This window comes from Folsomia candida, unplaced genomic scaffold (genome assembly GCF_002217175.1).
Source record: "Folsomia candida strain VU population unplaced genomic scaffold, ASM221717v1 Fcan01_Sc005, whole genome shotgun sequence".
In the NCBI taxonomy this organism is placed as follows: Eukaryota; Metazoa; Arthropoda; class Collembola; order Entomobryomorpha; family Isotomidae; genus Folsomia; species Folsomia candida.
This window is the reverse complement of record NW_019091197.1, coordinates 5378885-5405937: the sequence shown is the minus strand read 5'-3', so window position 1 is coordinate 5405937 and position 27053 is coordinate 5378885. Positions and strand designations below refer to the sequence as shown.

Genomic DNA, 27053 nt, shown 5'->3' with positions numbered 1-27053 from the left:
ATGTATGTATTTATGCACATACTGAAAATCATGAAAACCATTTTTCCAGCAAGAATTTTCTGAATAGTAAAAGTGAATTTAAGAACAAGTATATATGTGTAGTGAGGACGAAGGGATTTTTTTAGTATCAAGTATTTATGAATTAAGCAGTTTTAAAACTGCATTTCTCAACTAATGCTCTACTATGATAGGTACATATGTACATAATTTATTCAATGGAGTATAGAAATGTACATATTCGCATTGCGAATTTCGCAATAGTTATTAATAGTTATTTATGTATTGCATACAACTATAAGTGCATACATACATACTTCTAGTACGGAGAGTATGCACTTGTATGTATGTAGGGTTCATAAGCAATGGATCATTCACAATCACAAATAACTAGGTAATATTGACGAATTTTATATTTTAAAATGAAGTTATATTTATTTAAATTTGCTTGCTGTGCATATGTAATTTACATAGTGTTCATAGTATACATTTCTACATAAATATAATTATTGGCATCCCTCCCCCAAAGTACCCAACATCAATGGAAACATCATCATTTAAATGAAATCCCAGTTGACTCGGAATCTTCCAACTCCCAAGTCTCTCAACTGACGGAAGGCAGCAGGCGAAAGGTCAATGTCGCCAGACCTGCAACCACCACATTTGTCCTTGATTCTAACCACCACTTGACGCCCGGAAGTGGGATCTGTCACACGTGCTCGTCGTTGACACATGGGGTCCAGGTTTGGGTTTGGGTGTGTCCAGTAATTGAAAGCCGTTGCGGCCACCAAATCTTGATCCGTAAAACGTTCCCCACATGCAGTAATGCCCCCGTTCAAGTGGTACCAAGTGGCGTCCCCAGTCACTAAAACATCCAGGCACAGAATTTCATACAAATATTCGGTTTGAAAATCAGTATACATTTTTTTACAATTGACTTACTAGCTTGTGCTGAATGCAGGGTTGCAAACCCAAAGATTGTTGCGACAGCGATTATTGCGAACTTCATTTTGAATTGGTTTTGGATTGGAAAAATCTTTCAGATTTTCAGAAAGTCTTTTGAATACGGAGCTATGTTATTTGATACCTTAAAATCAAAATGATCTCGCTTTTATATCCATCATTTTGTGTACGCTTGTCCAACATCGTATATTTTTCTGGAAACAAATGTTTCCTCATTGGTGTAAACACGGATTTGGATTTCATCCGAATTATTTTGACATGTGAATTGTATTTGTACTCCTGAATGATTTAGTTGGATGTGTTTTCTAAAAAAAAGTACAATACAAGATTTGATTGTGCTTTGGCTATCATATTTATCATAAGTATTTGCGTCAGGTGTAAACAGTTGCCATTTTCATCCGACAAGCAACAAGTACGTATATAAGTACAATTATAATGACAATTTTATACGACTGGAAGGTGAGTAACCAAGCATGAATAAACTGCACTCGTATTTCTGAGGTTTATCATTTGTTGATTTGATTAAGTTTTAATTTATTACTTCCATGTAAAAAGTTTATGGCGATAACAATTCCTTGCAATGTGTGTGTAGCATATGCAATCTTCTGTTTGTGGTTGAACTATCATTTTATATATTGTATTTATATATACAAATTGTAAAAAATGATTGCATTCTGAAAATTGAAATACATAATAATTGACTGTATGATTACTGGAGTTTATTTTATTTATAACTTTTGGGAAAATGAAACGTCGTAATCATTTAATGTTTATGTATATTTCTGGTGGAATATTTAATTATCCGCACATTATTTACACTGCACTTGCACTTTATTCTGACTGTACGTAAATTCACATTTATTATTGGTGATTTATTATGCGTTTCTACATATTTTTTATCCAGAACAAGAATTTCGCCTAAAAACGGGTGGGGTTTGTCCCGTATGTAGCTTTTAGGGTTTTGTGCCACTTGAACAATTCTGCTCGAAACGAAAAGCTAGAGCAAAATTACACTAATGATCTTTGAAAATTAATTTTGCCCTAATCAGAGCATTGGTAGTTGGTAGTCTTGTAGTTCCTGCGACTTTATTGTGCAGTTACACAGGAAAAATTAGCAGGTCGATAATCACACATTCTACGACGACGACCTTGGTCGTAAAATATGCCGAGATAAATTAAGCAGATCTCGTTACAATTTCGCTTTTAAACATTTGTCAAGCCTATCAGTGAGAACTAAAAATAATAATATGCATACAGGAAGAAGAAAAATTAATGGAAAATGAATGCCCTAAAAATAATTTCTGCTACTCTAAAATCAGAACCATCAGTAGTACATTAAAAATGGATGCATAATTAAATAACAAAGTAATCGGTAATGAATCATTCTTTAATATTAGTATTAATAGTTATCACACTAAAACTGCATACAAAGTTTCAATCGTCATATATGTATTTGCAAGATTACAAAAATTTTAATAATTTAAAATTGACTCCGTATAAGTACACATTTATACCCCGATAAATAAGAGAAATACTTATTGCTTATTCCTTATTAACTTTATCATGCTGACCACTTCCCACGCTTCAAAAGGACACGCCTTATATACCCTGCCACATTGTTGCGGACTCTTTAATTTATCCCATTGTTTCATCGCACTTGTCATGGGGTCCTGGATTAATAAGTAAAATACATTATAAAAATATGTACTACTGGCACAACTCTATACTAAATTAATTCATAACTCACCTCGTTTTTCCCAAGCTTGACCGCTTTGCCAACCCTGTCGTCATTTTGTATTTCAAAATAAGCGTCCATATTTATGTCGCGTCTCCGCCTGGCGCCGTCGTCGCCGACAAAATAAGGCACCACTACATCTCTAAGGATGGTGGACCCCAGCTTGAACGGAAGTGACATTGCCGTGCTCGCCCAACTTGGCGGCTTCCTTAGCGCCTCTGCTCGATCTTCCGCCATCAAATCGGCCATCAATTTCTTCATTTCCAATTTTTCTTTATGATGCAGGAGTGGATCGCTTAGGAGGAGTTCTTCACTCTCATTTTCGTCATCATCTCGACCCTTGCTGGGGCTCTTTTCACGTTCGACGTCATCATTACTATACGTTGAATGCATAAGGTCGTCAAATTCATTCTTGAAACTGGCAGTGGTTTCAACCAAGTCTCTGCAAGCACAATTATTAGTTTAACCCAGCCTTGTCTCACAGATAAGCGAAGTACTTATCGACTCACGGAGATGGTGGCCCACCAGGAAAAGCGGATAAGAGGCGAAGATAACCATCTGCTAAGTCATTTAAGCTCACAATCCCCATTTTCTTGAAAGCTCCGGATTTAGTCAGCGTGCACAAAACTTTAGGGAAGCACTTCATCCTGTCGAATAATCTGATTTGGTGGAGACGCTCTTTGCTGACAACGGGAAGAAATGCGGTGATGTCCGTCACATTTTTTGAATTGCTTCGTCGAGAAATTTCTCTGCCGTGCAGATCTAATGGATTTTGAAAAATGTTAAAATAATATGTAAATAGGCACATATATTTAGTATTTCGCTATACATAAATATAAATATGCATATGGTCAACATTAATGTACGAATTTTTATGTAAATAATACAGATTTACTAAAAATCTAAAAATTGTTGGTTGTAAATTAAAATTAGCTCTGTCTTACCATTGACCAGAAATAAAACCACAGGCAGAATGAAACTTAACGATGGGAAGATAATTTTTCCCATGGTTGGACAGAGTTATCCGCAACTTATTTTTAAAAAATTCTGACTGTTTTATTTATCCAGTGATATTTATCGTTGTCTTCTTGCTAATGTAAATCCAGTACAGTTCAGCGTATTGTATAAAATTTCGTCAAAATCCAAGTTACATGAGGCGTAATTACTACATAACTGTGAACACAATCAATGAGAAGGATGACAACAACGAAAGGTGACTAACTGAGAGCCTGCATGCATGCAGTTTTGTAGTGAATAAATGCAACTTTCCCTTTGAAAACTCGTTCCGAGGAGAGATTTTTTCATTAATTCAATCTTTAGAAATGAAACATGCTTCACAAATATAGAAATGGAGTAGTTGACATTGAATAAAGTACATAAATATAATTTTTTTACTCTGACTTCGGTAGACGCGTAAAAAAAGCATGCAAAAAGTTAACAATCGTTAACCAAAAAAATAAGGTCAAGCCGATAAAACATTAAGCTATTGCTATGCATATGTATAAGAAATGCTTTCTTTCATTAATGTGCATATGTGCAAATAATCTGTATACAAAACTCACAGCAACGATCTTAATGGTAACCGGTCCCTGTATTTGGATTGAGTTTTTTAAATTTTAAATATTTCTCTTTAGCTTAGAAGTCAGCATTTAGATGTATCAGATTTCAGCTTCGAAATTTGGTAGGAGGCGCCATGGGTTTATGTAAATGAGTGAATTTCATGGTTAGTCCATGAAAGTGAAAGTAAAATAAATACCACTCATTTCACAGTCAAAATTAAGTTATAGCAAAATATGAGTATGAACGGCAGTATAGATTTTTATGACAACATTTTAATGGAGTAAATAAAATGAATTTATGATCGGATGCAATTATTCAAAAATTAAAAGTGGAGATCGATAGCAAAAGATAAGAATATAAAATTGGTATTTATTAATATAAATCTACATAAATCTAATGGAATCCGCTTCATTATAAGAACAGTAAGTCTCAAAATATATTCTTAAAACATTCTGACATACATACACTACTGTCCAACACTGACATATGTATTATGCATCACATCGATTTATAATATATCTTTTACAAGATAGCAAACTAATATTACGGTCTAAAAGACTTCCATCATGATAAATACAAAATATCACTTAAATTTGTACTAAATACAATCACATAATAATTGCACAGGAACTGAAACAATCGAGCAATATGACATCAATTTTCTGAAACACTAAAATGTTCTAAATAAAATAAATTTCTCCTTTCAAAGTGAGCGTGGCGACGTGTCCATCTCTCGTGATGCAGGCGTCGACAGGAACGCCGAGTCGATTTTTTCCCACGTGGCGCAGAGTATGGAGCAGAGTTCCGTCCTCCGAGCTGACGCGAAGGCAATCGTGACGAGAGTCGCAGGTCAGAATATTTCCCATTTCGTCCACGGTCACGCCTTGCAAACGACACTTCGATCCCTGCCTTCCCATCGTTTTAAGCTCCCCTGAAGCCACCTCGATTCGCATAATGCTACTCGTGTTAAAGTCCGTGGCAAAGATGTAGCGACCTGCAGACATAAAATTTGGGGAGGGTCATTTTAGGGTGGAAAATTGTACACAAATTATGCCATGCAAATTCTAATTTTCACATAAATCCAACTCACCATCTTTGCTGAAGGCAACTCCACGCGGATATTCAAACAACTTTTTGTACCCGTAGGGATTTTTTTCGAAAACGGAAAACTTCGCTAAATAATTTCCAAAACGATCAAATACTTGGACCCTGTGATTTTGCGAATCCGAAACTGCAATCATCTTCCCGTCAGAAGAAGCATCGACATCCCACGGGTAGGTGAATTCTCCAGGACCGTAACCTGTTTTCAGAATCATACGATGTCATCATGTGTCAAGTAATTAAAACAGGAGCGGAAATAAGCAATTCAAAACCTCGATTTACTTACCTTTCGTGCCAAATGAGGATACGAATAGTCCGTCCATCGAGTAGATGCAGATGTGGTGGTGATCCTTGTCGCAGACGAGAAGTCGTTTGTTGACATGATCAACCGAAATCCCGCTTGGTCGGTATAATTGACCGTCGTGAAATCCAAGGCTGGACTGACGCCCACCGAAACGTTTGATTATTTTGCTTGTGGTCGAATCGATGACGATTACGTCGCTTTGATCGCGATCCGTTACGTACAACTGCATAAAAGTGAAAAAATTCACAATTTTAGGATAATTCTATGATGAATGCTGCTTGAAACCTTTGGAAATAAATTAGGACTCACCCGATCTGCATAGTGGTCAACGGAGATGCCCCAATACTTGTCGCCATTGTTGCCCAGCCGAATCATCGGGATGGACGGGGTACGAGCATCCGAAGAATAATTCCTTGATACGTCCAACTGGATGGCAGGGCAGAGTTGTTTGCTGTCAACATCTTCAACAATGCCGTTCGGGCAGTGGAAAAGGTTGGCAGAGTATTTTCCAGGAAAAGGTGGGACGAAGGAGCAAAGAAATCCGGGGCTGTGGTCCAACTTTTGCATCTCGACGGAACTGCTTTGTCCAGAGGCGTGAGTGATTTTTCCGCATACTTTCAGCATCGTGTTCTTGGCTGCGGTCTGCGGGAGGAAAAAGTAAACTCATTGAAATTATCAAGAATTTATGGGTTCGAAATACAGAGGAGATTTTCAGCGATTTACTTTGCGTTTAATGAGATTGGGGTTTAGTTAAATAATTGTAATCTTACCGATTCATCTGCGCTCACTGATTGAGATTTGTCCGGGAGTAAATAGAAATAAACCTCTTCCTTGTCAATGTTTGGGCGACCATCTGCCTTTTGGAGGACGTAATTGGTCTGGGGGACGATTTTCTCAAAAGTCCGCTCTCCCACGACGGCCGGGTGAGTGTAGATCGGGACCGGTCTGTCCACGCGTCCAACATAATTGCTCAGCAAATTGGATTTTTCCGTTTCCCATAAATTGCTCGTGTCCGGCAGAATGTTTATTGGCAGTGGGCGGAACCCAGATGAGCTCGGAGCTGGCGATGGCGAAAATTTGACCGACGTGCCGACGATGGGGTTGAATTTCTGAGGAGAAGAAGGAGCTACTGCCGGAAATGGGGTTGAACCAGTGAAAAAAATAGGTTGGAACGATGACGAGGATTCTGCTGCGGGTGGAGATGGCGATCCATTTGAAGAATCCTCCGACGAGTTCTTCACGGGTGACAAGTCGAGTGGGATGACCTACAAATAACAAAATGTAATTATTTAGCAAAAATCAACAATTTTTATGTCCGTTTGTTTCATGCGGAATTATAATGCGACAAACTTAATAATGTCCCTGATAAATATCGAATAGAAAATAATTACCTCTTTGGCTGAGATTTCCGTCACATTTCTATTCTCCAACATTTTCCAAATCCATGAAAGTTCGCGTTGAAATTCCTCAGAATATTCGTTCCCCAACTTTCTACTAGACATTGCCATGCTTTCTGCAAATTTTCTTGGTTGGTTTGACTCTTGAAACGAGATTGCTTTTTGGAAATATTATTTCGGAAACTTTGAAAAAGGTTTTAAGAAAAGTTGAGCGGAAGATGAGAAGCTGCCTTAAGGAAGATTTGACGAGAAGTGAAGGGATCGGGTCAGCCTCATCTGCTTTTATACCCACCTTCAGCCCAAGTGACGCTCACTTGACCTTTTGGCGTGGCTGGAGCATCAGTGTATTTTTGGAGCAAAATTAAGACTGGAATGAGCTAAAGAGTCGACAGGTGCAGGTTCGACCCGAGCGTTATCTTCGTTTTGACTTGAGTTCACGAGGTGCTCATTTCTTTGTGTCTGCAAAAATGCAAAATGTTGGAATTTGCACCTGTCCAACCGACGGTTCGTTACAAATTCCCGACTTCTTATATTAATAGACTTTACACCTTTGAAATTAGATGATCAATTAAACTTACAAGTATCATGTATCTATGTAATAAATATTTACAAAATTTATACTTCCACCCACTGCAATCAAACTCCAAAGCCATGAACTGCATGTCGGTTTAGATTTTTATTAAATTTAATCTAACCCAGACCCTGACAAATAAAATACATACATTTTGTAATAAAAGCCAGTTCATATTTACATTTGTGTGCCATGTTACAATTGCACTTTCCATTACAGAAATTAAATCAGAAGTGAATAGGCAATCGAAATAAACATGTTTCCATTTCAAATGTATTCGAATAAATGGTACCATGTTCTCTAATCGTACATATGTAAATACATACAAATTTACAACTCACGCACACGGAAGTTTCTCGGTGACCACTGATTGTCTTGAATCTTGTGTGGATTTGCAGCATCAATGACAATATCTATGTGAGTGTATACTTAGGTAAATACATACATACTTAATTACATTAATCGGGTCATTGTATGGTCATTGCCATTTTACATATGCATATATGGTACCACCAGTGAATTTGTAAACTTATCGTCGATCGAACTAACAATAATACTGTCAAGTGGTAATATTTGTTTTACTCAATTAATTTAAGACTTGGAAATCAATAACCCTAACTATTTGGCAATTTGTTTAATTACAGTAAGGTCAAATCCGTCATTTAGATCATGGGACCATTGCGTGTATGGCTTTTATTGTCAATCGTGACTTTTTTTACATTGGAATTAACGGTACGCGCAGCAATTTTAGTCACATTCGATTTGTAATAAGTGCGAAATATTAATTTTCCAGACGGCCCCTGACCCAGATTGCAAACCGAACGGAGAAATTTGTGAATCTCCCAGGGAATGCTGCTCTCCGGTCTGCGCCAGGAGGAGAACCAGTTCTTTTGGAGAAGGGGTTTGCGCTCACTGGATGACACACGCTGTCGACGACTAACGATAGAAATATTGTTAAATTAATAAATTGTAAGATATGATTTCTACCAAATCATTGTCTCACGGACAAATCTCTAAATTGTAAACGGATCGTTTGGGTGGATATTAAATGCGCATAGTGTTATATTCTTAATTTATTATGCAAATATATTTTTCCTGTTGTGAATTGAAGCTTTGTAATAATTATTTACATTAAATTGAATAATTTGAATTGTTGGGAAATAAATAATTGTTCGTGGAATAAATTATGAAGTTGTCGAAGATATGGAATTGAACACATTTGCTGTATCTTCAGCATTCGGCACGCCTAAAGTGAGCAGTGTCCTTATCGTCCCAGTAATAATTGACCTGAGGAACAATATTGCCGTCAATCTATTAAATGTCATCGTCCCCTCGACCCCAATCGCTATGGGTTTCAATGTTTTTCCAAATTTCGTAAAATATTTCTTCTCCAAATTGTCCCTAAAGTGAATTCCCTTCCACGACTTGAGCGTCTTTGCCGAATATGAATGAAACATTCCAGTCACTTGGAGATTTGTGGCCCACCCAATTTGCACTATGATGGACCACATGGCCAGGAAGGTCTAATTTTAAAATATTAGCAAAATTCTTAGCTGTATTCTACTTGATATTATTCAATGTCCTTTAACACGTTTTGTTTTCTTACCGCTGACGATTTATCCAACGTTTCCCAATTTATCAAGAGTGAGAAATTGCAGAACAAGCAGATATGTGACAGCAGTCCATGCATGAAGACGAATGTCCACCCCAAACTTTGCATCATCAATGAGTGCACGAGATGCACATTTATGTATTCTCTCAGCAGATTTACCGGGGTCCTTAACGCTGCCGACGCCATGTGATTGGTAGCATTTATCTTGAACTCTATCATTACCAGGGTCACCGAAACTACAGTCCGGATTAAAATTTGATTGGTATATTTACATACAAATTATGAATCTCTTGTCGTCTCACCCATGTAGATTGTTCCCATAACTGCGAACAACATTATCGTGTACCACGACATGCACCCCGTCCACACCAGAAAGATGAGGAAGATCAAGTTCAAAAATCCATTCTGATTCAGGTCATACGCCGTGGGGAGTATTTGCCTCGGATGAAGAGGATTGTGCGGCGAGGAGATGAAAAATATCGCCTTCGTGATGGGAAGCAGGAGGAAGAGGGCGACTTCTAAGAAAACGAGAACATCCATGATGGTCAAGTACAAGACCAGCTTCTTGTTCTTCTTGGCGTTAGGGATCCATTTCTCTGAGTTAATGCTTAAACTCAACATAAATCTGCTAAAGGAAAGGAAAATTAATCTTATTACCCACGAATCCTGGAAAGTATAGAAGGATCCGGTTAAGTCCGAGGACAAGTTCATCCTGGTGAATGTAGAAATTTGCATCCATCCAAAAAATGAGGAGTGATACACAACTGAAGCCATACGTGGCGTGGTATTGCGGATTCTGTTCGCCGCCATGATAAAGCCAAAGTTTGATTGTTGTAATCCACACGAATACTACCCAGCATGTAAAAATTGATACGGCCAGCGTATTCCTTTTTCGGTAGTTTCTTGTCTTGTAAAACAATCTGGTCTTTGGGTTAAGGGGAGCAATGAAGACGCCAATTGTTACGACGGCTTTGGTCGAGATGTACAACAATTTGTATAGTAAATTGGAATACATATTTTTTGGATGAGGAACAATGTGTGCGGAAGTAAGGTTCGACTATGACAATTCAAACTCTGATCACATTATAAGAATTGTTATAAGCATGTAAAGCGGTTTTATAAAAATCATTCCTGAACTTACCTAAAAATATGAAGCATTATGTTCATAAAGTTATTAGAACGACATTATGAACCCTATTTTTTACTCTTTGCTAAAATGCGTCATTGTAAATTAATTGAGATATTATTAGTATAAACAACTGTAGCTACTTATAAAGATGTAATTTGTATATATTTATTTATACTTCATACGTCAGTCGGTCGGATTTTATAATATACGAATTTGACGTTTAAACTAATTTTAAAGTTTAAATTATGAAAAAAAGATTGGTTAGGATAATTAAGGCTCTGGAAGTATAAATAAATGCGAAACGTTTACATATATACAAATAACTCAAGCTCATTGTAATTTCTGTTATGGTCTCCACAAATGTGGCAACAATTTAAGTGGATTTCTACTCGGCCGTAGTTGGAACATATGTACGCATATAAATAGCATTTAACCCTTTAAACTGTAACGACGACAATAGTCGTTTTATAAGAAATGGGAGTACGACAAAAGTCGTCCTGAAAAATCGTGGTCATGGCGCGGAAGGAAGACAATTGTCGTTTCTAGGAGGCCATTGATTTTCACCATTTTCTCTCTGTGACCTAAAATTTACTGAAATTTTGAGGGATTTCTCCTATGCCAACACAATGCTAAATTTGAAGATTTTCTTCCCGAAAATTTGGATATTTCCCTATACAACACAATGTTAAATTTTTGATTTTTCAGTTTTTCGAGTTTTATTAAAAACTTCAGAATTTCTCCTCCTGCGCCATGACCACAAAATACTTATAGTGTTCCCGATTTAATGCATTTTCTTGTCGTTAATCATGCACGTTAAAGGGTTAAGTGCAATTTGACATCAATTTTGTTCCTAAATTTTTAGAGTTTTTCTCCAATTTTAGAATTGTACATAGGTTTTTCATACGTAATTGTTGAATATTTTGTCCCAGACTTGAGATTTTAATTATGCAAACATTCAATATTATCGTACATCAAATTACCCATCAGGTTAGAACATAATCACATTTTAATTTCCAATGATACAATAGCATCAAACAAAATTCTCGCATGCATCCGTTCTAATCCTAAGAACTGCATTGATAATTTGCATTAATTAATTCACTCTCTTCCATAGGTCTCCCTCCAGTGTAGTGTGTGATTTGGCGTCAATATGAAAAAGACAATTGACAGTTGAAGAAAAAAGTGTACATATTTATGTATATAATCGAGATATTCAACTTGAAACTAAACACAGATATGTAATCACTTATTTACATTAAAATGCAAAATCATTTTAAAAATCTGCAAAAAAATTGAACGCCAAGGGCACCCGGGATTCCCAAGCGGTCACCCATCCAAGTACTAACCGGGCCCGACGTTGCTTAACTTCAGTGATCGGACGAGAACTGGTGCATTCAACGTGGTATGGCCCTTGACAAAAGAGTAGCGCCTTTCGTGCCCAGATATCGTACAAATTTCAAGGTCATTTGCACACATGCAAGTCAGCACGTGTAGCATGGATACAATGAAAAGTTCAGGCTTTGAACCAATTGGCAAACACCGGGATGGATGATGTCATGTGTAAAAAGTAATGATAAATATTTATGTATGTATGTATGACCCAACTTCACTTAACTGCTTAGATTTTTATTATGCATGCATACATCTTTTTAGGTAAATGCATGCATACAAAGTGTCAAATGGTACAGTAATTTGAAAGAAAATTTTAATTGGCAAGTGTTCCTGTGATTGTATGTATTTAGACTGCGCTGTGCAAGTTAGACATCTTGATGCATACTCTAAAATTCTTTGGGAATATTTTTAGTGACATTCGTCCATAATGACAGTCTGGCTAAAAAATGATCTTGCTATTTGATAAATATGCCTTTGTGAATTTGGCTATGTAATATTCTCGTAATCGTATCTCATGAAAATGTTCTTCTCGTATATTTTGTATTTGATCTCGCAATATAATCTGTTTAATTTGATAATGATTATCAATGTGGTGAAAAACTTTAGAAAAACTACATTTCGCCAAGACAGATAAAAATAATGCTGAAATTTAGTCATTTCTAGACAGATCATTTTCGAAATAAGCAGACAATATCTGTACAAGGGCAGAACGTCAACTGCAGTTTCAGAAATCATGCACACACAGTAAAAACCACCTGGAATTTTGTAGAAAAATCAAACTTTACAGATTTATAAAACTGGTAAATAGGGAGCATGCTAAAAACCCATAATATATACTTTTGCGATTTCGTTATCGCGTTGCGTTCGAGTGACCATGCAATAATTATACCATAGGATTCGCCATTCTCAAATTGCGAATCTCAATACCAACTTTGTCCTTCAGCATGCAGAAGCAGTGAGTGAGTGAGCGAGCTCCGGGATCCAAGTAAGGTTTTTGAGCGAAATTGAGACTAGGAGTTTGTACTGCGCAAAGTGAGACGATTATCACATTCGTCAACATGAGACAAGTTGCATGGAAATAGTCATTTGCAGAAGTAAATATTTATTATGTAACAAACAAATAATACTCATTTACTTATTCTATTCAGCTTAACAAGAAAAGCGTGTCAAATTTATTGGTAAATAAAATTTCATCTTCTGTGTTTTCTGTAGACTGATAAGTCTCAATATCTACAAGAAAATATGCATTTCTTGGCGATTTCCCAGGCTCGTGATCATTTACTTGAAGTGCACTGAACTAACCTTATCAATCTGGTCGATACGTCCATGAAAGAACGAATTCCATCCGGCATAACACAAATCAGAATATCATAAAGTGACCAATTGTGCTTTCTAATCGACATTAATATGTATTCAGTAAGATTGGATAAGTAATTATTGCTGCCATTTTAAATTCGATTTTGTGATGCTTCCCCTAATTTGCATAATGCCTTTGAGTTTAAACCGGTTTCAAAGTTACATAAAAAATTGATTTTCGGACATGTTTTTTAAGGACCATTGCACACTGTGAAGAAAAGTTGTAACTCTAGTTATGTATATTTATGGTATAAACCGTAAACAAGTAAAAGGGCAAGATGTGGTCAATTTAGTTGAATCAGGTGTCATGTCCTTTACTCTTTTACTAAGCTCCTTATTTTATCGAACCAGTGATACATCTTATTCAAGCTAGTCAACATCATGTTCCCATATTTTCTCACACTTGCTGCGACAACCATAGCATTTCTTCCCTATAAACAACAAGACCCTTCATCCGCCCAACTCCCCACGTGGGGAGCGACCCACCCCGGAGGAAATCTTCGCAAGGCGACAAATGGGGCAGGAAATCCCCTTCCTAGTGGAATATCCTCCCTCGCAGTCCAACCAGCCGGCCCCCTTCTCATGGATCCCGTCCTCATCAACAAGTTGGCCAGCTTCGTCAGAGAACGAATACCTCCAAGAGTAGTCCATCCCTTGGGTTTCGGTGCCTTTGGTACTTTCGTTGTGACCAATGACGTCACTGCTTTTACGGCTGCTCGCGTTTTCAATCAGGTTGGCAAAGAGACGCCCGTTTTAGTGAGGTAAATATTATGTTTCAGATGTGTAAAATGTAATCAGAAGCGATAAAATAAAACTATATACATTTCTAATTTTTAAAGGTTTTCAAAAGTGAACGCAAAAGCTGGTACTCCTGAAACTACTCGAGATCAGAAAGGTTTCGCCGTCCGCCTCTACACCAGCGAAGATGGAAACCTGGACTTTGCAGGGGTTGTTACGAACGTCTTTCACATTAGTGATCCCATGCTGTTTCCAGAAGTTAATCGTGCCTCATTCGTGAATCCTGTCACCAATCAGCCGGATCATAATATGATATTTGATTTTCAAAGGTTAAAATTGTAATGGTTAATTGACTAGAGAAGAGACACTGTTGTAATGCTCGAAATATCTGTTTAGCCTGCGCCCAGAAACTACACAGCGTTACATTAAACTTCTTTCAGACAATTTATTCGCTCCCGGCTCCATGAGAAGCTTGAACGGACATGCAGTAAACATTTTCCTCTGCACGAACAACGCCGGGGTCAGTGTGTACTGCAAATTTGGCTGGAAAGCGCTCCAAAAAATTGCCCCTTTGACGGATAAGGCTGCGATCTCACTCGCTGGAACTGAACCTGGGTACTACACAAAGGATCTCTACAACGCCATCGATTCAGGAAACTATCCCCGCTGGGCGTTTGGTATGAAGGTTGGGGAACACGTCGAGATTTTTACTTGTGAAATTTTCTCGAAAAGGCAGTGATTTTTTATATCCGTTTCCTCAGATTCTGACCTTTGATCGAGTGAATACGCTATCCTTCAATCCCTTCGATATTACTAAGGCGTGGCTAGAGGATGAATTTCCATTCATACCGATCGGAGAGTTTGTTTTAAACCGAAATGTAGCCAATTATTTCGCCGAGATTGAACAAGCCGGCTTCGACCCGGCCAACCTAGTTCCTGGCATATCCCCCAACACGCCCGACATCATGTTGGCCGCTAGATTATTTTCGTACAAGGACAGTCAGCGCTATAGGTCAGAATTAAATTATATAGTGCATACTTAGATTTTAATTTTGTAATTAGCATACCGTGTGGTGCGTGAGCTCAATTTCGTTTTAGTTTTTTCCTATAGGTTGGGACCTAATTTTGAAGAAATTCAAGTGAACCGACCCATCTCACCGGTTTCCAAATACGAGCGGGACGGACCAATTCGTACTTCCGCTGCCTCCAACGGACTCGGTGACCCCGTCTACTACCCGAATTCCTTCAATGGTCCTGGCATTGATGAATTCGCAGCCCGTTTGGATGTCCCCGGTTTTGCGAACGGCCCAATCTCGAGGCAAGATCGTGTGGTGGATAATTTCAGCCAGGTGATCAGATATTTACAGACAGAAGTTTCACCAGCAGAAATGGAACGCATAGCACGACGCGTTGCAACGGATTTGATATCCATTCAAGATCAAGGGGTGCGTGGGAGGTTCTTCAAGAACTGCATTTATCCGTTGGGGGCCCCATTTTCAGATATGGTACTTTATTACTATGGGACGCTGACGGATGGAGTGGGCAGAGATTTAGAGTCGCTATAGTCTGTAATTGTTGTGCTTTTAAGCAATTTTAATTTTATATTTATTCATAAGTATGCAAATAAAATCATGTATCAGTACATTTAGTTTTCTGAGCAGAAATTTATATGCACGTAGATATACCAATGCAGCAACAAATCATATTACGAAAGTATTGCATAAGTGTCATTGAGATTAATTTATTATTTTCTGGTGGTGGTTCAATTGTAAATACGTAAGTGTGGTATATGGTACAATGACATAATGCATACAGAATAATTTACTTAAATAACAAAGTTTTTGTGGTCTCACCGAAATAAATTACTTAAACTATTACTTAGACTATTTAGTCTGTTTAAATAGTCTAAACATGTATGTATGCACATATTCAATATTCATACATTTCTGCGGTATTCGGGTATAATGTACCTAATTTTATTTTAAAATTGCTCAGTCACCTTCATCAAATACAAAAGGCGTTAGGACATGGTTTTGACGAATTCATATTTTAATTGCGGGATGGTTTTTAGTTGTAGAGATTTCTAACATTTTTTATGTGAAAGCCCGTGTCTCAAACTATAGGTAAACATGTCTGGCTTCCGGTTTTGTGTACTCTGCGAAATGAGGGAAGGTCAAATATAGAGAGGTGTCCTTTTTTAGTTTTCCAAACCAGTGTTCTTATAAAATGGCGTTGAACAAAAGATTTTTTTCTTAGGTCCTGATGCAAAAATCGTCTTTGCGAGTATTATCAAGAGACTTAGCATACTTTTCACTATATAAAACCATTTTTGTCTCATGCTTATCTTTTAAGTCACTTTTGTAGTCTAGCTTCATACTTGTCCTAATGGAATGCTCTCGTTAACGCAACTCCTCGACTTTTAAGGCCCCCACATTTTAGGACTTTGATTCTAAAAATCCCTAACGTTGTTTTTATCCAAGGTACATATAGTATATTGCACTGTAAATATTTTTGATTAAATTTTGATAAGTGGTTACACCCCACGAAATGAGTTTTCATCAAACCCAATAAAATTTTTGGAAAAGTTTCCGTCGTCATCAAGGTTGAACTTCAAAAATAATTTAACTAACCAAAACTTGGTAATTTTATTATTTTGTCACTTGTACCTTGTAGGCAAAATAGTTCTGTAGCAGGGGACACAAAAACGTTATTAAAATTTATTTTCAACAAAATTTGACCATTAATTTTCCAAATTAGTTTACGAGTTTTTTATGATTCCCCGTCAGCTGATTAGCTTGGGTCCTTCTCCAAGACTGTTTACTCAAAATCTTAACTATTTTGTTTAATATTACTCAGGACACTTCCAGCTTTACCCTCAATCTTCATTTGACCCAGTGGGTCTGCATTCAAGGTCAGCAGGTCAATTTTCCCGTGCACGGTCCGATTTATCACTTTTCATGGACAAATTTCATTGACAATGGAAGGCCAACGTTATGTAATTCATTGTGGATTCTTTTATTATTACATGCAATGATTATCTAGGGTTATAATATTAAGAATAATTCACCTCTGACCTCTTAGGTTATTATGCTATACGAGTACTTAAGTTTGGAAAGTGTTTTTACGGCACCCTCCAACTCTGAGGACACTGGAGGTGTCATTTTTGAAGCTATCACCTTAAAATTTTGGAAATACCTTTTTGAGAGTATTATCTTGCAGTCTACCAAAAATCACTTCAAAATTCTACTCCCTGCCAGAGATATTCACCCGCGAATTCGTCAAAACCATCACCTAACGCCTTTTGTATGCATAAATATGAAGATTTTTGGTAATCACGATATAAACAAATCATTTATTTTATACATCATTATTTAAAAATGGATTGCATATGTAGTACCTTGCATACTTACAATTAGTTATATGTAAAAGCACAAAAGTGAAAATTATAAATAATTATTTGTAATTAAATATAATGGTAATAAACCGTCACAACGAATGTAACCAAGGGGTGAAAGAAGTGTGTTATCCGTATTTCAATTCAAATTGATGCATGTATGCAATTTGACCTTTAAATGACATTTCATGACCTTTTGACCTTGATGGGTGTGACCTACAGTGCCCATCTTCGAACTCGTCCTCCCTATTGACGTTAGGAGTTTACGTTCAAAATTTCAAGTGTCTATGTCTTTTCGTTCAAAAGTTATCGGAGCTACGGACAGACAGACGGACGGACGGACGGACGGACGGACAGACAGACGGACATAACGATCTTATAAAGGGCTTTCACCCCTTAATAACAGAAGGTCAATTGGGACTATGTACTTTATTTTTACAAAAATAGAATTTCCATCCAGATTATTTTTCTTTAGAATTTCTTCTCAAGAATATAAATAATTGATACGCCAAAAATTTATTTATAAAATTAATTTTAGATTTCAGTTTTCAGTTTTTAGCCCCAGTCAGGGCTTATATTGCTTGTACTGTGCTTACTGTTTTATTAGATAAGTTGTTCCGTAGAATGAATCTCGACTATCAAGTTGCTTAACACCGCTGCCCCGAATTACGCCGGCCATATCGATATCCGTACAAGGGTCCATCGGGTGTGAAGATGACATCGCCATGGTAGTAGTGATGACGTCGGACCCTCTGCGGCACTCCCCCGAAATAGTTGTCCTCTTCGTCGGCTGCAAAGTTAGGTTAAAAATTACTTTCACGTTTGCAATTAATTTTTCTACAATTTATTCATATTTCATGTTTTCTTACCAAAGTACGCCTCTGCGAGTAAGACCATCACGCCCATAAATAACATCACCAACGCTATAGTTCTCATTGTGGGAGATAATCCCAGTTTAAATAGCTTTGTACTTTTTGTTCCAAAGTTGACAAGCTTCAGGATATTTGTGACTGACAGGAAAATACCTTTGTAACCCGTTTTATAAACTTTATTTTCAAACAATGGTCGGTTTTATAGGATCATGTGTAAGATATGTAAGCATGTAGAGTGTCAAGCTTTCAGTTAAAATTTATTGTAAGCAAATGCATACGTGCCAGAACTACATAAGTCGTAAGCATTACATTTAATTACTTGAGGAAAGGATGTATGACAGGACGGATGTTTTTCTGAACATTGTTTTTTGAACTAATTGTTTTTTTTCGATAGTCCTACAATGAGTAATACTGTTTTATGGGTTCTTTGTGTACCAGATGCGTGGGTTCGATTTCTGGTTCAACAGCAACTGTGCAACCGCGGGTGTCGGGAAAGTGGGGGGGGGAGGGGACCGGGAAAAGAGGAACCGTTGGCGTTAAGTTTCCGGGATGGTTGTTTCCGCCGGTTCCCGTGATACAGACAGAAATTTAATCCTCGTAATGCTTATTATTTTATTATTTTTTAAATCAGATAGACCGGATGTGGATGCTGGAGGGTTAGTATTTCCAAATCTTGGTATTGCTGTAGAACCGACGGATCATAAATATGAACATACATACCGACAGATTTGCTAATTATGAAATAAGTCCAATGTAAATTAGCGAGGAATATTTCATAAGGACAAAATCTCATGGATTATGTCGTCTTTCGAGTAGGAAATGGTACGACCAAACGGACCTCAAAACCTATATATATATAGCCGACCATGCCATTTGAAACTCACATAACTATAGTCTGTTCTAATGAAGATTTATGCCAAAATAACGTCTACATTAAATATTACACTGTAATATTATGCACTATTTGTACCATTTAACTCATAACCATAAGGATCATGCAATTCATAAGCAGCTCTAAACATTGTTTCCGAGAGTCTCATTTTCTTCTCCACTTTGCTCAGGTAAATTCGAACCAAGTATTTCTTGTCATGTGTTGTTTTGCTCTTGAAAATAAAACTTTGTATTACACACTGCGTGTGGATAATAATAATACAAAAATTGGTTCACTAGTCACCAAATATAAGAAATATAACTTTGAATCAACGTGTTATCAAAGATGGCCATGGGTGCTGCAAAAGACGCCGAATTACGAATTTCTGGTGGTGGTTTATGTCGCAGTCAGAGAATTGCAATCTTACCGTATATTGAAGGGCAAAAGGTAGAGTACTGAAAACTAATTTACAGAATAAAAAGTTAAATATTGATCTAATATAGTTTTTCTATTTGTTACTTTCAGTATACTTTTGGAGATACGTTTACAAGTCGGGAAGAACAAGGAGAATTCATATTCTGGTTTGGAGGAAAACAAGGTGGAAATAATCCTGGATTGGAGGAAGGCGTCAAATTCGACAAGAAGAGTACTAAGAATGGCACCGTGTGTGAAATCGTATGCAAAGACAAGAAATTCTGGCTGATACCTTTGGGGGATTGGATGGAGGGCGATGTTAGGAATTATGTAAATCTAAAATTTTATTTACTTTCTACAAACATAAATATACGTACATGTTGAACTTTAATTGCAAATTTACTTTATCGTGAACTACATATCTGTTATTTTCCAGGTTGATGTACTTTTCCTTAACGACGTGGCAGTAAATACGAAAGAAAAACAGAAACTTAAATTTGGGGACGAATTGTCAGTAATAAGAACTATCGAGGAAGTTGGCCCATCGACCTTAGCAGCAAATCAGACCAGAATACACAACTCCAGGATCGTTCTTGAATTTAAAGTTAGTAAAATTTTATCATACATCAATTTGGAGGAAGTGTACATTTTTGATGATATGACTTTATTAACGAAAGTTCCTCATATATTTACTTTAGGAAAGAGAATTGTTGTCCGAATTAGATGTTCTTATAGAAAAGCATTATCGAAAACGGACAAAGCGTAAAACGGATAATAAAGTAGACTTGTTCTACCCAGGAAAAAATTCATTGGTTAGTCATGATACTTTTAATGTTTACTATGTTATCTGAAATATGTAGCATTTAAACTTAATTCCTGTACATGTATTTTTAATTGTCTTCCTTGTTTATAGATTTTATCAAAAATTCTTTCCTTTTTGGACACGAACCAATTGAAAAACGTTAGATTCATATCCAACATATGGAATCAAGAAGCTGTCAAGATCCTTAGGAAGCGAACTATTGCTATGTTCCGCATCTTTCCTCGCTTCCAGACAAATTATTCGGGTCAAACGCACGCATGTAGTGGGTTTTATTCGACGCCCTTTCTGCAATACAATCATGAAATGAAACACAATCCGATAATGAACTGGGACATATTATTGCCTCATTTTGCAACCTCGGACACGGATAAGTATAAGGAACTCAACTGCACTGAAGGAAAACCTGGAGCGAAATTGATAGTCGACTTGAATTGGTTTCTCACTTCAAGGCTTCACAGCGTCAAAAATTTGACGTTGGGAGGGCCAATTAAGAGCACATTTGACATGACGATACGATTTCAAATTTTGGATAAGCTGAAAGAAACTCTTCAAGATTTGAATTTTGCTGGCGAATGGGAAGACCCGACGATTCAAGAAGATGATGATTTTACAACTCAAGCAAGTATCTCACTTCCTCATTTAAAAGTTCTTACCCTCTCAACTAATTCAAGAAAAACTCTCACTGCCACAAGCTTTCACTTTTTTCGGTCTTTGATTGCATCACTTCCACGAGTTCAATCTCTTCACCTTATTTCCCATCATTTTCCCACATTATCCATCTACTTTTTAGAAGAATTAGATAGCAAATTCCGAAATTTGGATGAAGTTACGCTAAACCACGTCTCACGAACAGAACTTGAACTTCTCTGCAAATTTGACAAACCTCTGAGAAAACTGGCACTGAAAAACCCCTACGAGCCTGATTTTAATTCCGAAACTATTCAACTTTGGGAAAGGTTGATTTGGAAACATTCCAATACTTTGGTATCTCTGGATTTTACTATGCCAATATGTGCAGCCCCTCATAACGGAAGAGTTCTTCATCTCCCAACCTTTCCCCTTTTGAAAACTTTAGCTGTCGATTATAATATCGACTTTGACTATCTAGCAGTTACGGATGATTCTAGGACCAAGCTTCCCGTCCAATTCCATTCTGAAAATCCAGGCACCAGTTGGCTCATTTATGCTCGACATTTTCCATCCTTGCAGTCCCTCAAATTAACGCCCTTGGATATTTTGGAACAGTATGAAACCTGTAGCAAAACATTCTTCCCACACGGTGCTACAATTCCGGACCAGATTTGTAAAACCTTGATTAATCTCGACATTCCAAGAGAAATGGCAAGTCGACGCCTTGCAGTTATGTTTCCCAATGTGTATAATGATTGGATTAATAAAGCCAGACAACCTGCAGAGGTGACAAATGTAGTGAACGACAAGGTTGACTTTTTGAAGTATTTTCATCCCCTCACCGATGGACAACCCACATGGGAACTCCTTCCTTCTCTACTTCCTACAAGATACGATTTAAATGTGATGTCTTTACTGCAGATGTGTGATAATAACAGTAGCATAGCAACAACGAGAGAATCTAATAGTGACAGTTAAGCACCTAAATATATATAAATGAATCTGATGATGACAGCGTTGAAGCTGACTAAATATGTTTTACATACATTATTTGATTAATGTAACACACGCATAAGTATAAAGTTAAATGAGTTAATAAATTTAATTTTACGTCGTAACTTTAATTCCTAAGATTTACACACATTTTTTTCTACGCATACGTAAATGCATACGTAAATACAATATGAAATATTTGATAGATAGATCTTGAATGAGGTCATATTGGTTTCGATTTCCTTAATACATACATTTTTAGAAGTGGTTCAGGTTAATTTGTTTCATAAGACTTCACGTGAATTAACCTGAACCCCAGATTAAAGTTAAATTTACATTACCCGTTCATTGTAGTGGCTCATTAATTATCTGCAGTGTAATATGTACCATACACACGTAAATTCACTAGCCTTATTATTTCCACTTTATAGACGACACAAAGTTGATATTATTAATATAAATTTACGAATCCAATCAAATGTAGTTACTTAAAGTGCTTCTTTAGAAATAGCACCGTTTCATCTTTCAACTTTTGCTTATCCTCCTCACTCCAATCGTAGAAATGCCCCCCGTCAAACATGACAATTTTATATGGAATCTCCTCCTTCCTCAACTTTTCTCTCAACCTATGTGACTGCGATAATGGAATCAGAGGTCTTTATTCCCATAGAACGCAATCGTTGCAGGACACTCACTCGTTATATACTTTACCGGACTGGATGCAAAATATGGTTTCGGATTAAGAATAAAAAGTCGTGGTCCAACGAGTGGGAATGCAATATAATTATAAACCGGATTTAACGTGTAGGCTGGATCTGTAAAATCTACGGGACCAACCACGTCAACTACGACTTTTACATGCCCTGCGGTGTTGTACTTGTACGAGTACAGCAATGCCAAATGGGCCCCTGCAGATCCCCCCAGAAGAGTGAATTTCAATTCGGTGGCGTTGTTAGAAGCAGGACGACTTCCGACTATTCGATTCCTTATAAAAGTTATGAGATTTTGAACGTCCTTGATCTGTTTTGGGTAACCGGGCGATGACCAAGTCCCTAAGCGGTAGTCCATGTTGACGATCAGGAAGGAGGGGAACGCTTCTCGGAGGAATGGGACGCAGATTTCCATATCGCTCTTCTGTCCACCACTCCAGGCCCCACCGTGAATTAGGATGATCACGTGGGTCGTTTTATCAACCTCGATGGTGGTTGGATAGTAGTAGTCGGCAATTTGCTGGGAGGAGTCGTTGCCATAGCTGGCGTTGTACACGGTGGGTTCCACGGTACGTTCCTTCTTGGTTTCGGCTGAGTAAATAAGGGAGCCAATATTTATTTTTAAGGCATGATTTTGTACAATTTTTACAGGTTTGACTCACGTTCGTTGTCTTCGTCATCAGATTCGGGTATGTTTCCACAGGTGTAAGATATTAAGCAGGTTGCAATGATAAGGGATTTACTGAGATGTGAATTTGGTGAGAGGAGAACCATTTTCCAGCCGATTCCAGTGATTAATTTGATTACATTAGGTTAATGAATTTTGATCAGAGACGACGTATTTATACATTGTCGCATTGTTTACATACGTTATGCACAAGGAAATGATTTCGGTTAACGAGTGAACAAAATGGGAAGTTGTTAAATTTATTACCATTTGTGGCAGGTTTTTTTATAATTGACGTCAACATATCCTGTTTTGCGGAATTTATTTTTCAGGATTTTTATTTACTTATTTTAATGTCATTAATCTTGATTAATGATGAGCAAAATTTTAATTGCGTGGGTGTTTCGCAAGCTAAACGTCATAAAAAATATGTTAGTATTGTACATATGTACATATGTACATGGATGGATTCGTTATTACATTCTTTAAATTCCTCGAGAATTTGGTGTTCGATTGTTTTCCTCTCATTTCGATTCATTTCATTGTCGTTATATCAGTGAATAAATATACATATTTAATGATTTCCATACAAAGACAGGGGAACGTATGCACGAATAAAGCGAACCAAGAGCCAAATTTTTACAAATGCTACTGTATTTCCGAAAAATTGATGCCTTCTAAATATATGTGCACATACATATTTTTTCGTAATGTACATATGTACATGTATATGTGCATATCCATATCCATACACATAAGTGTATCTTGTAGTGAATATTTTGAAAACTAATGTCCTAGTGTTTCTAAATTATCGCTAAGTTTACTTATATATACAGATAAACGGACAACATATTTATATGCACGTACGCAGATATATAAATACGTGTATATTAATATCCAAACATACATATACGTGTGTAAATTAACGTTGCAAAAAATATCTCCATATTGTTTATTTTAAGAGCGTTATCTTTGTTATGTAGTTTTCCTTTAATTAAGTTTCTATTCAGTCTTCGTTCAACCTCGAATTGATAATCACTATCACGAGGTAAACTAATTTAATTACGTCTATAAGTATGTAATAATTGCTAAAATTTTTGGAATAGTAATATATGTGCATATACATAAATACATACATAAATACCTAGGTACATACATACATACATATATACATACATGGATCTAATTTCTCTCCAGCCCAACTTTTTTGATAACAAACTCAATGTAGCACTACAGTTTATAGACTTCGAATACATGTCTCAGGTCATGTACACCTTTTAATTCTTATTCTAGCAATTATTATTTACTTGATGTACTGGATTGAATTTAGAAACATGCGTTATCAAATTAAGAAATTTTGTATTCGAAAGAAAGTCGTCATTTTATAAATACATCACCACAAGCACAATTATGGATTATGGATTTCCATAGTGTGGAAATAAACTATCAAATTGCTAAGTAGACTGATGGTTATCTTCTTGTCTGCTCACGTCGAGGGTTTCAATTACCAGAACCTGACATCAGCAAGTCATGGGATATGCCATAAGAAATAGTAACCTTTTAAGTATCACCAGGTCATTTCATTTCTAGCGTCGAAATGATCATGACAGAATTTCTCCCGTCGCTCATATCTTACCTTCGCCTCTGTAAACGTTTGAAATGTACTCCGATCGAGTACCACAATAAAACCGGACGATTCGTCATATGTCGAAACGTTCGACAACTCAACATTTTCAAACTCCAATGTGTCCTTTCACTCGTGTATCTTGCAGGAATGTTTTTCAATCTCTGCTTCGGATCGCACACGTTGCCGGCAAGGTTACAAGGGGTCAGCTTTTTTGTAATATACTTGACGACGTTCATAATTCGATGGAACTACGACTTGGACATTGAAGCCATTCAAGTTATCAACTCATTCCTGGATTTCGAACGGACAATTATTCAGAATGGTATGCACACGAATTAAGAATGCCTTATTTATCCCAAAAACCCAATTTATGTAAACTATTAAAATAATTAACGCAGATATCCGGCTACCTCTGTCGTCCCCTGAGACCAAGTCTATGAAAAGCTTTATTCGCATTGCCCAGTCGTCTGTCTTAGTATTTCCGATGCTCCAACTTGTACTTTTGACCTACTCCCCATGCACGCCACCATTTCTGCTGTCCATGGCCCCAACGTGTAATGAAGCTTCATCTGTTTTGCAATACTTTCTACAATTTGGAACAAATATTTTCGAAACTTGGATGAGTTTTCATAATTTGTTCTCGTGCACGATCATCCTTTTCTACACGTTCTGCATGGGAATTGTTAGCATCTTGAATTACATCAACGTACTCAAAAAGTATGAACAATTTTTAAATCATTGTGTTGCACATGCTTGCATGTAAGCACACACAAATGACACCTTGTTTGATGGTTTGCTGTCTTTCAAAAAGTTGTGAAAATCTTGGTTATCATAATAACATTAATTATTTAATTCTTTCTGATCAATTCCATTTTAGAGAAATTTCAACGATTGTTACTGAACAAGACACAGCGAAATGCATCAAGTTCTACCATTCAATTCAAGTGCTTGAGAAGTCGTTCAACTCTTACGTCAAAGACAAGATCGCATCGCCATTAATGATTGCCGTACCTGCACTCGAAATTTTGGGAATGTACGTCTGGATAAACTTGTACAATGACATCACTCTGCCGGGATTCTTGGTATTCCCAATAATGGGAATTAATTCCGCCATTTGCAATGTGCTCGTCTTCACATTGGCGTCGCATGTCAACAGCCTTTCTGAAAGGGTGTTGATCTCTTTGGAAAAGAAGATGGCTGAACTAACCTGGAAAAAGTTCGTTAAACGAGAAATTAGTGCCTGGTCAACGATGCAAATTAGATTTGGCTTGAGTTATATTGACCGTGGAACGCCTCTGTCAATGCAAAACTTTTGCATTAATCAAACCCTGTCGCTCACGTTGGTCAAGTCTGGACAAGCCATTGGTTAAGATTATAACGACAAGATTATGGCAATCTTGCGTGGCTATATATACTGTAAGAACTAAAGTATAATACAACAACTCTAACTGTATGCTAGGCTTTACTTTGTACTAGGTCAATAATCTAGCAGAACTCTTTATCTGGAGTTATTAGATTTAATAAGTCGAGTCTCATTGCATATGTATCTGTATTAATGGTACTGGATAAGCTTATGTACGTATACTCCACTAGGTGAAAAGTTGACAGAATGGGTTCAATTGTTTATTCACATATTTCATATTAATTACTTTCTTAATAAAATTGCTCTCAATATACTTACGAACATGAGCTCATGTTTAGAACACGTATTTGTATTTTGAATTGGTACTTTGTGTGTGTGAATATAGAAAGTTCTGGAAATAAAATTCTTATCTGTTTGGAGGCAATTAATATTAATTGCCTGTGCAATATACAATTTACTAGGATATTAGCAAATAGATATTACTCTCGAGTATTTATTATATTGGCAATTACAGAAATACATAATGCAAGTCAATTTTCATTTCTAATTTGCCACGACTGCGTGGCAATAACACTTACGTGGTACAATCTTAGAAAATGCTATCCATTCCAAGGTCACGGACAGTAGTTTGGCGTAATCGGACCTTTCCCCATTGACCACCCATTACTTTTTTTAATTGAAAAACTAACCAAATAAAGCTCATGACCAACAAAAATCGTTTTAATTCCCAATACAATTCTTACTGTCCTTTACCAGATTAAAGAAGAAAGGCAGCATTATCAAGCGTCCATCATGACCCAAGTTATCCCAACAATTCCTACAAGTCCGTCTCGG

General features: G+C 36.9%; 8 protein-coding genes and 1 non-coding gene across 10 annotated transcripts; 3 read left to right on the top strand and 6 right to left on the bottom strand.

Annotated features, from left to right (window-relative positions):
- Positions 1-405: 405 nt before the first annotated feature.
- Positions 406-1098, bottom strand: LOC110850078 (papain inhibitor). The gene is made up of 2 exons (XM_022097558.2): positions 940-1098; positions 406-862 (listed from the first exon to the last, which is right to left on the bottom strand). The coding sequence occupies exons 1-2, from the start codon at positions 1004-1006 to the stop codon at positions 555-557; spliced, it is 375 nt and encodes a 124-aa protein (XP_021953250.1). The 5' UTR covers positions 1007-1098; the 3' UTR covers positions 406-554.
- Positions 1099-2326: 1228 nt separating this feature from the next.
- LOC110849870 lies at positions 2327-3897 on the bottom strand. Its single transcript, XM_022097334.2, has 4 exons — positions 3640-3897; positions 3205-3457; positions 2708-3137; positions 2327-2630 (listed from the first exon to the last, which is right to left on the bottom strand). Exons 1-4 carry the CDS (start codon positions 3701-3703, stop codon positions 2496-2498), a joined length of 882 nt encoding a protein of 293 aa, XP_021953026.1. The 5' UTR covers positions 3704-3897; the 3' UTR covers positions 2327-2495.
- Positions 3898-4740: 843 nt separating this feature from the next.
- On the bottom strand, positions 4741-7260 carry LOC110850419 (E3 ubiquitin-protein ligase TRIM71). Its single transcript, XM_022097853.2, has 6 exons — positions 7052-7260; positions 6431-6925; positions 5970-6302; positions 5643-5883; positions 5346-5555; positions 4741-5249 (listed from the first exon to the last, which is right to left on the bottom strand). The coding sequence occupies exons 1-6, from the start codon at positions 7166-7168 to the stop codon at positions 4936-4938; spliced, it is 1710 nt and encodes a 569-aa protein (XP_021953545.1). The 5' UTR covers positions 7169-7260; the 3' UTR covers positions 4741-4935.
- A 1466-nt stretch (positions 7261-8726) lies between these two features.
- LOC118435686 lies at positions 8727-10890 on the bottom strand. Its single transcript, XM_035852073.1, has 4 exons — positions 9898-10890; positions 9543-9836; positions 9235-9476; positions 8727-9151 (listed from the first exon to the last, which is right to left on the bottom strand). Exons 1-4 carry the CDS (start codon positions 10253-10255, stop codon positions 8813-8815), a joined length of 1233 nt encoding a protein of 410 aa, XP_035707966.1. The 5' UTR covers positions 10256-10890; the 3' UTR covers positions 8727-8812.
- Positions 10891-11666: 776 nt separating this feature from the next.
- Positions 11667-11785, bottom strand: LOC118435971. Its single transcript, XR_004835087.1, has one exon. It is a non-coding gene; the product is annotated as a 5S ribosomal RNA (ribosomal RNA).
- A 1073-nt stretch (positions 11786-12858) lies between these two features.
- Positions 12859-15497, top strand: LOC110850418 (catalase). 2 transcript variants are annotated; one of them, XM_035851698.1, is made up of 5 exons: positions 12859-13878; positions 13957-14184; positions 14252-14540; positions 14617-14867; positions 14954-15096. In XM_035851698.1, the coding sequence occupies exons 1-5, from the start codon at positions 13499-13501 to the stop codon at positions 14964-14966; spliced, it is 1161 nt and encodes a 386-aa protein (XP_035707591.1). In that variant the 5' UTR covers positions 12859-13498; the 3' UTR covers positions 14967-15096. The 2 variants fall into 2 exon arrangements, with proteins under 2 accessions (XP_035707591.1, XP_021953544.1); XM_022097852.2 differs by having other exon boundaries at positions 12862-13878; positions 14967-15497.
- A 3706-nt stretch (positions 15498-19203) lies between these two features.
- LOC110850147 lies at positions 19204-21983 on the top strand. The gene is made up of 5 exons (XM_022097627.2): positions 19204-19439; positions 19518-19736; positions 19843-20010; positions 20105-20218; positions 20320-21983. Exons 1-5 carry the CDS (start codon positions 19338-19340, stop codon positions 21835-21837), a joined length of 2121 nt encoding a protein of 706 aa, XP_021953319.1. The 5' UTR covers positions 19204-19337; the 3' UTR covers positions 21838-21983.
- Positions 21938-23358, bottom strand: LOC118435625 (esterase LipQ-like). The gene is made up of 2 exons (XM_035851939.1): positions 23225-23358; positions 21938-23153 (listed from the first exon to the last, which is right to left on the bottom strand). Exons 1-2 carry the CDS (start codon positions 23334-23336, stop codon positions 22501-22503), a joined length of 765 nt encoding a protein of 254 aa, XP_035707832.1. The 5' UTR covers positions 23337-23358; the 3' UTR covers positions 21938-22500.
- A 1197-nt stretch (positions 23359-24555) lies between these two features.
- On the top strand, positions 24556-26610 carry LOC118435721. Its single transcript, XM_035852118.1, has 2 exons — positions 24556-25178; positions 25255-26610. The coding sequence occupies exons 1-2, from the start codon at positions 24827-24829 to the stop codon at positions 25617-25619; spliced, it is 717 nt and encodes a 238-aa protein (XP_035708011.1). The 5' UTR covers positions 24556-24826; the 3' UTR covers positions 25620-26610.
- Positions 26611-27053: the final 443 nt, after the last annotated feature.

Excerpts from the sequence above, each read along its gene's own strand:
- LOC110850147 (XM_022097627.2), top strand. The coding sequence starts at position 19,338 with ATGGCCATGGGTGCTGCAAAAGACGCCGAATTACGAATTTCTGGTGGT. Across the intron at positions 20,011-20,104 it reads GGATCGTTCTTGAATTTAAA|GAAAGAGAATTGTTGTCCGA; the intron begins GTTAGTAAAATT and ends TATTTACTTTAG. Across the intron at positions 20,219-20,319 it reads ACCCAGGAAAAAATTCATTG|ATTTTATCAAAAATTCTTTC; the intron begins GTTAGTCATGAT and ends CCTTGTTTATAG.
- LOC110850419 (XM_022097853.2), bottom strand. The coding sequence starts at position 7,168 with ATGGCAATGTCTAGTAGAAAGTTGGGGAACGAATATTCTGAGGAATTT. Across the intron at positions 6,926-7,051 it reads CGGAAATCTCAGCCAAAGAG|GTCATCCCACTCGACTTGTC; the intron begins GTAATTATTTTC and ends TGTTATTTGTAG. Across the intron at positions 5,556-5,642 it reads ATCCTCATTTGGCACGAAAG|GTTACGGTCCTGGAGAATTC; the intron begins GTAAGTAAATCG and ends TTCTGAAAACAG.
- LOC110850078 (XM_022097558.2), bottom strand. The coding sequence starts at position 1,006 with ATGAAGTTCGCAATAATCGCTGTCGCAACAATCTTTGGGTTTGCAACC. Across the intron at positions 863-939 it reads CCTGCATTCAGCACAAGCTA|TGACTGGGGACGCCACTTGG; the intron begins GTAAGTCAATTG and ends TGGATGTTTTAG.
- LOC110849870 (XM_022097334.2), bottom strand. The coding sequence starts at position 3,703 with ATGGGAAAAATTATCTTCCCATCGTTAAGTTTCATTCTGCCTGTGGTT. Across the intron at positions 3,458-3,639 it reads GGTTTTATTTCTGGTCAATG|ATCTGCACGGCAGAGAAATT; the intron begins GTAAGACAGAGC and ends AAAATCCATTAG. Across the intron at positions 3,138-3,204 it reads CCTGGTGGGCCACCATCTCC|AGACTTGGTTGAAACCACTG; the intron begins GTGAGTCGATAA and ends TTGTGCTTGCAG.
- LOC118435721 (XM_035852118.1), top strand. The coding sequence starts at position 24,827 with ATGATCATGACAGAATTTCTCCCGTCGCTCATATCTTACCTTCGCCTC. Across the intron at positions 25,179-25,254 it reads ACGGACAATTATTCAGAATG|ATATCCGGCTACCTCTGTCG; the intron begins GTATGCACACGA and ends TAATTAACGCAG.
- LOC118435686 (XM_035852073.1), bottom strand. The coding sequence starts at position 10,255 with ATGTATTCCAATTTACTATACAAATTGTTGTACATCTCGACCAAAGCC. Across the intron at positions 9,837-9,897 it reads ATACTTTCCAGGATTCGTGG|AGAAATGGATCCCTAACGCC; the intron begins GTAATAAGATTA and ends GCATTAACTCAG. Across the intron at positions 9,152-9,234 it reads CGTTGGATAAATCGTCAGCG|ACCTTCCTGGCCATGTGGTC; the intron begins GTAAGAAAACAA and ends TTTTAAAATTAG.
- LOC118435625 (XM_035851939.1), bottom strand. The coding sequence starts at position 23,336 with ATGGTTCTCCTCTCACCAAATTCACATCTCAGTAAATCCCTTATCATT. Across the intron at positions 23,154-23,224 it reads TGATGACGAAGACAACGAAC|CCGAAACCAAGAAGGAACGT; the intron begins GTGAGTCAAACC and ends TTATTTACTCAG.
- LOC110850418 (XM_022097852.2), top strand. The coding sequence starts at position 13,499 with ATGTTCCCATATTTTCTCACACTTGCTGCGACAACCATAGCATTTCTT. Across the intron at positions 13,879-13,956 it reads GAGACGCCCGTTTTAGTGAG|GTTTTCAAAAGTGAACGCAA; the intron begins GTAAATATTATG and ends TAATTTTTAAAG. Across the intron at positions 14,868-14,966 it reads AAGGACAGTCAGCGCTATAG|GTTGGGACCTAATTTTGAAG; the intron begins GTCAGAATTAAA and ends TTTTTCCTATAG.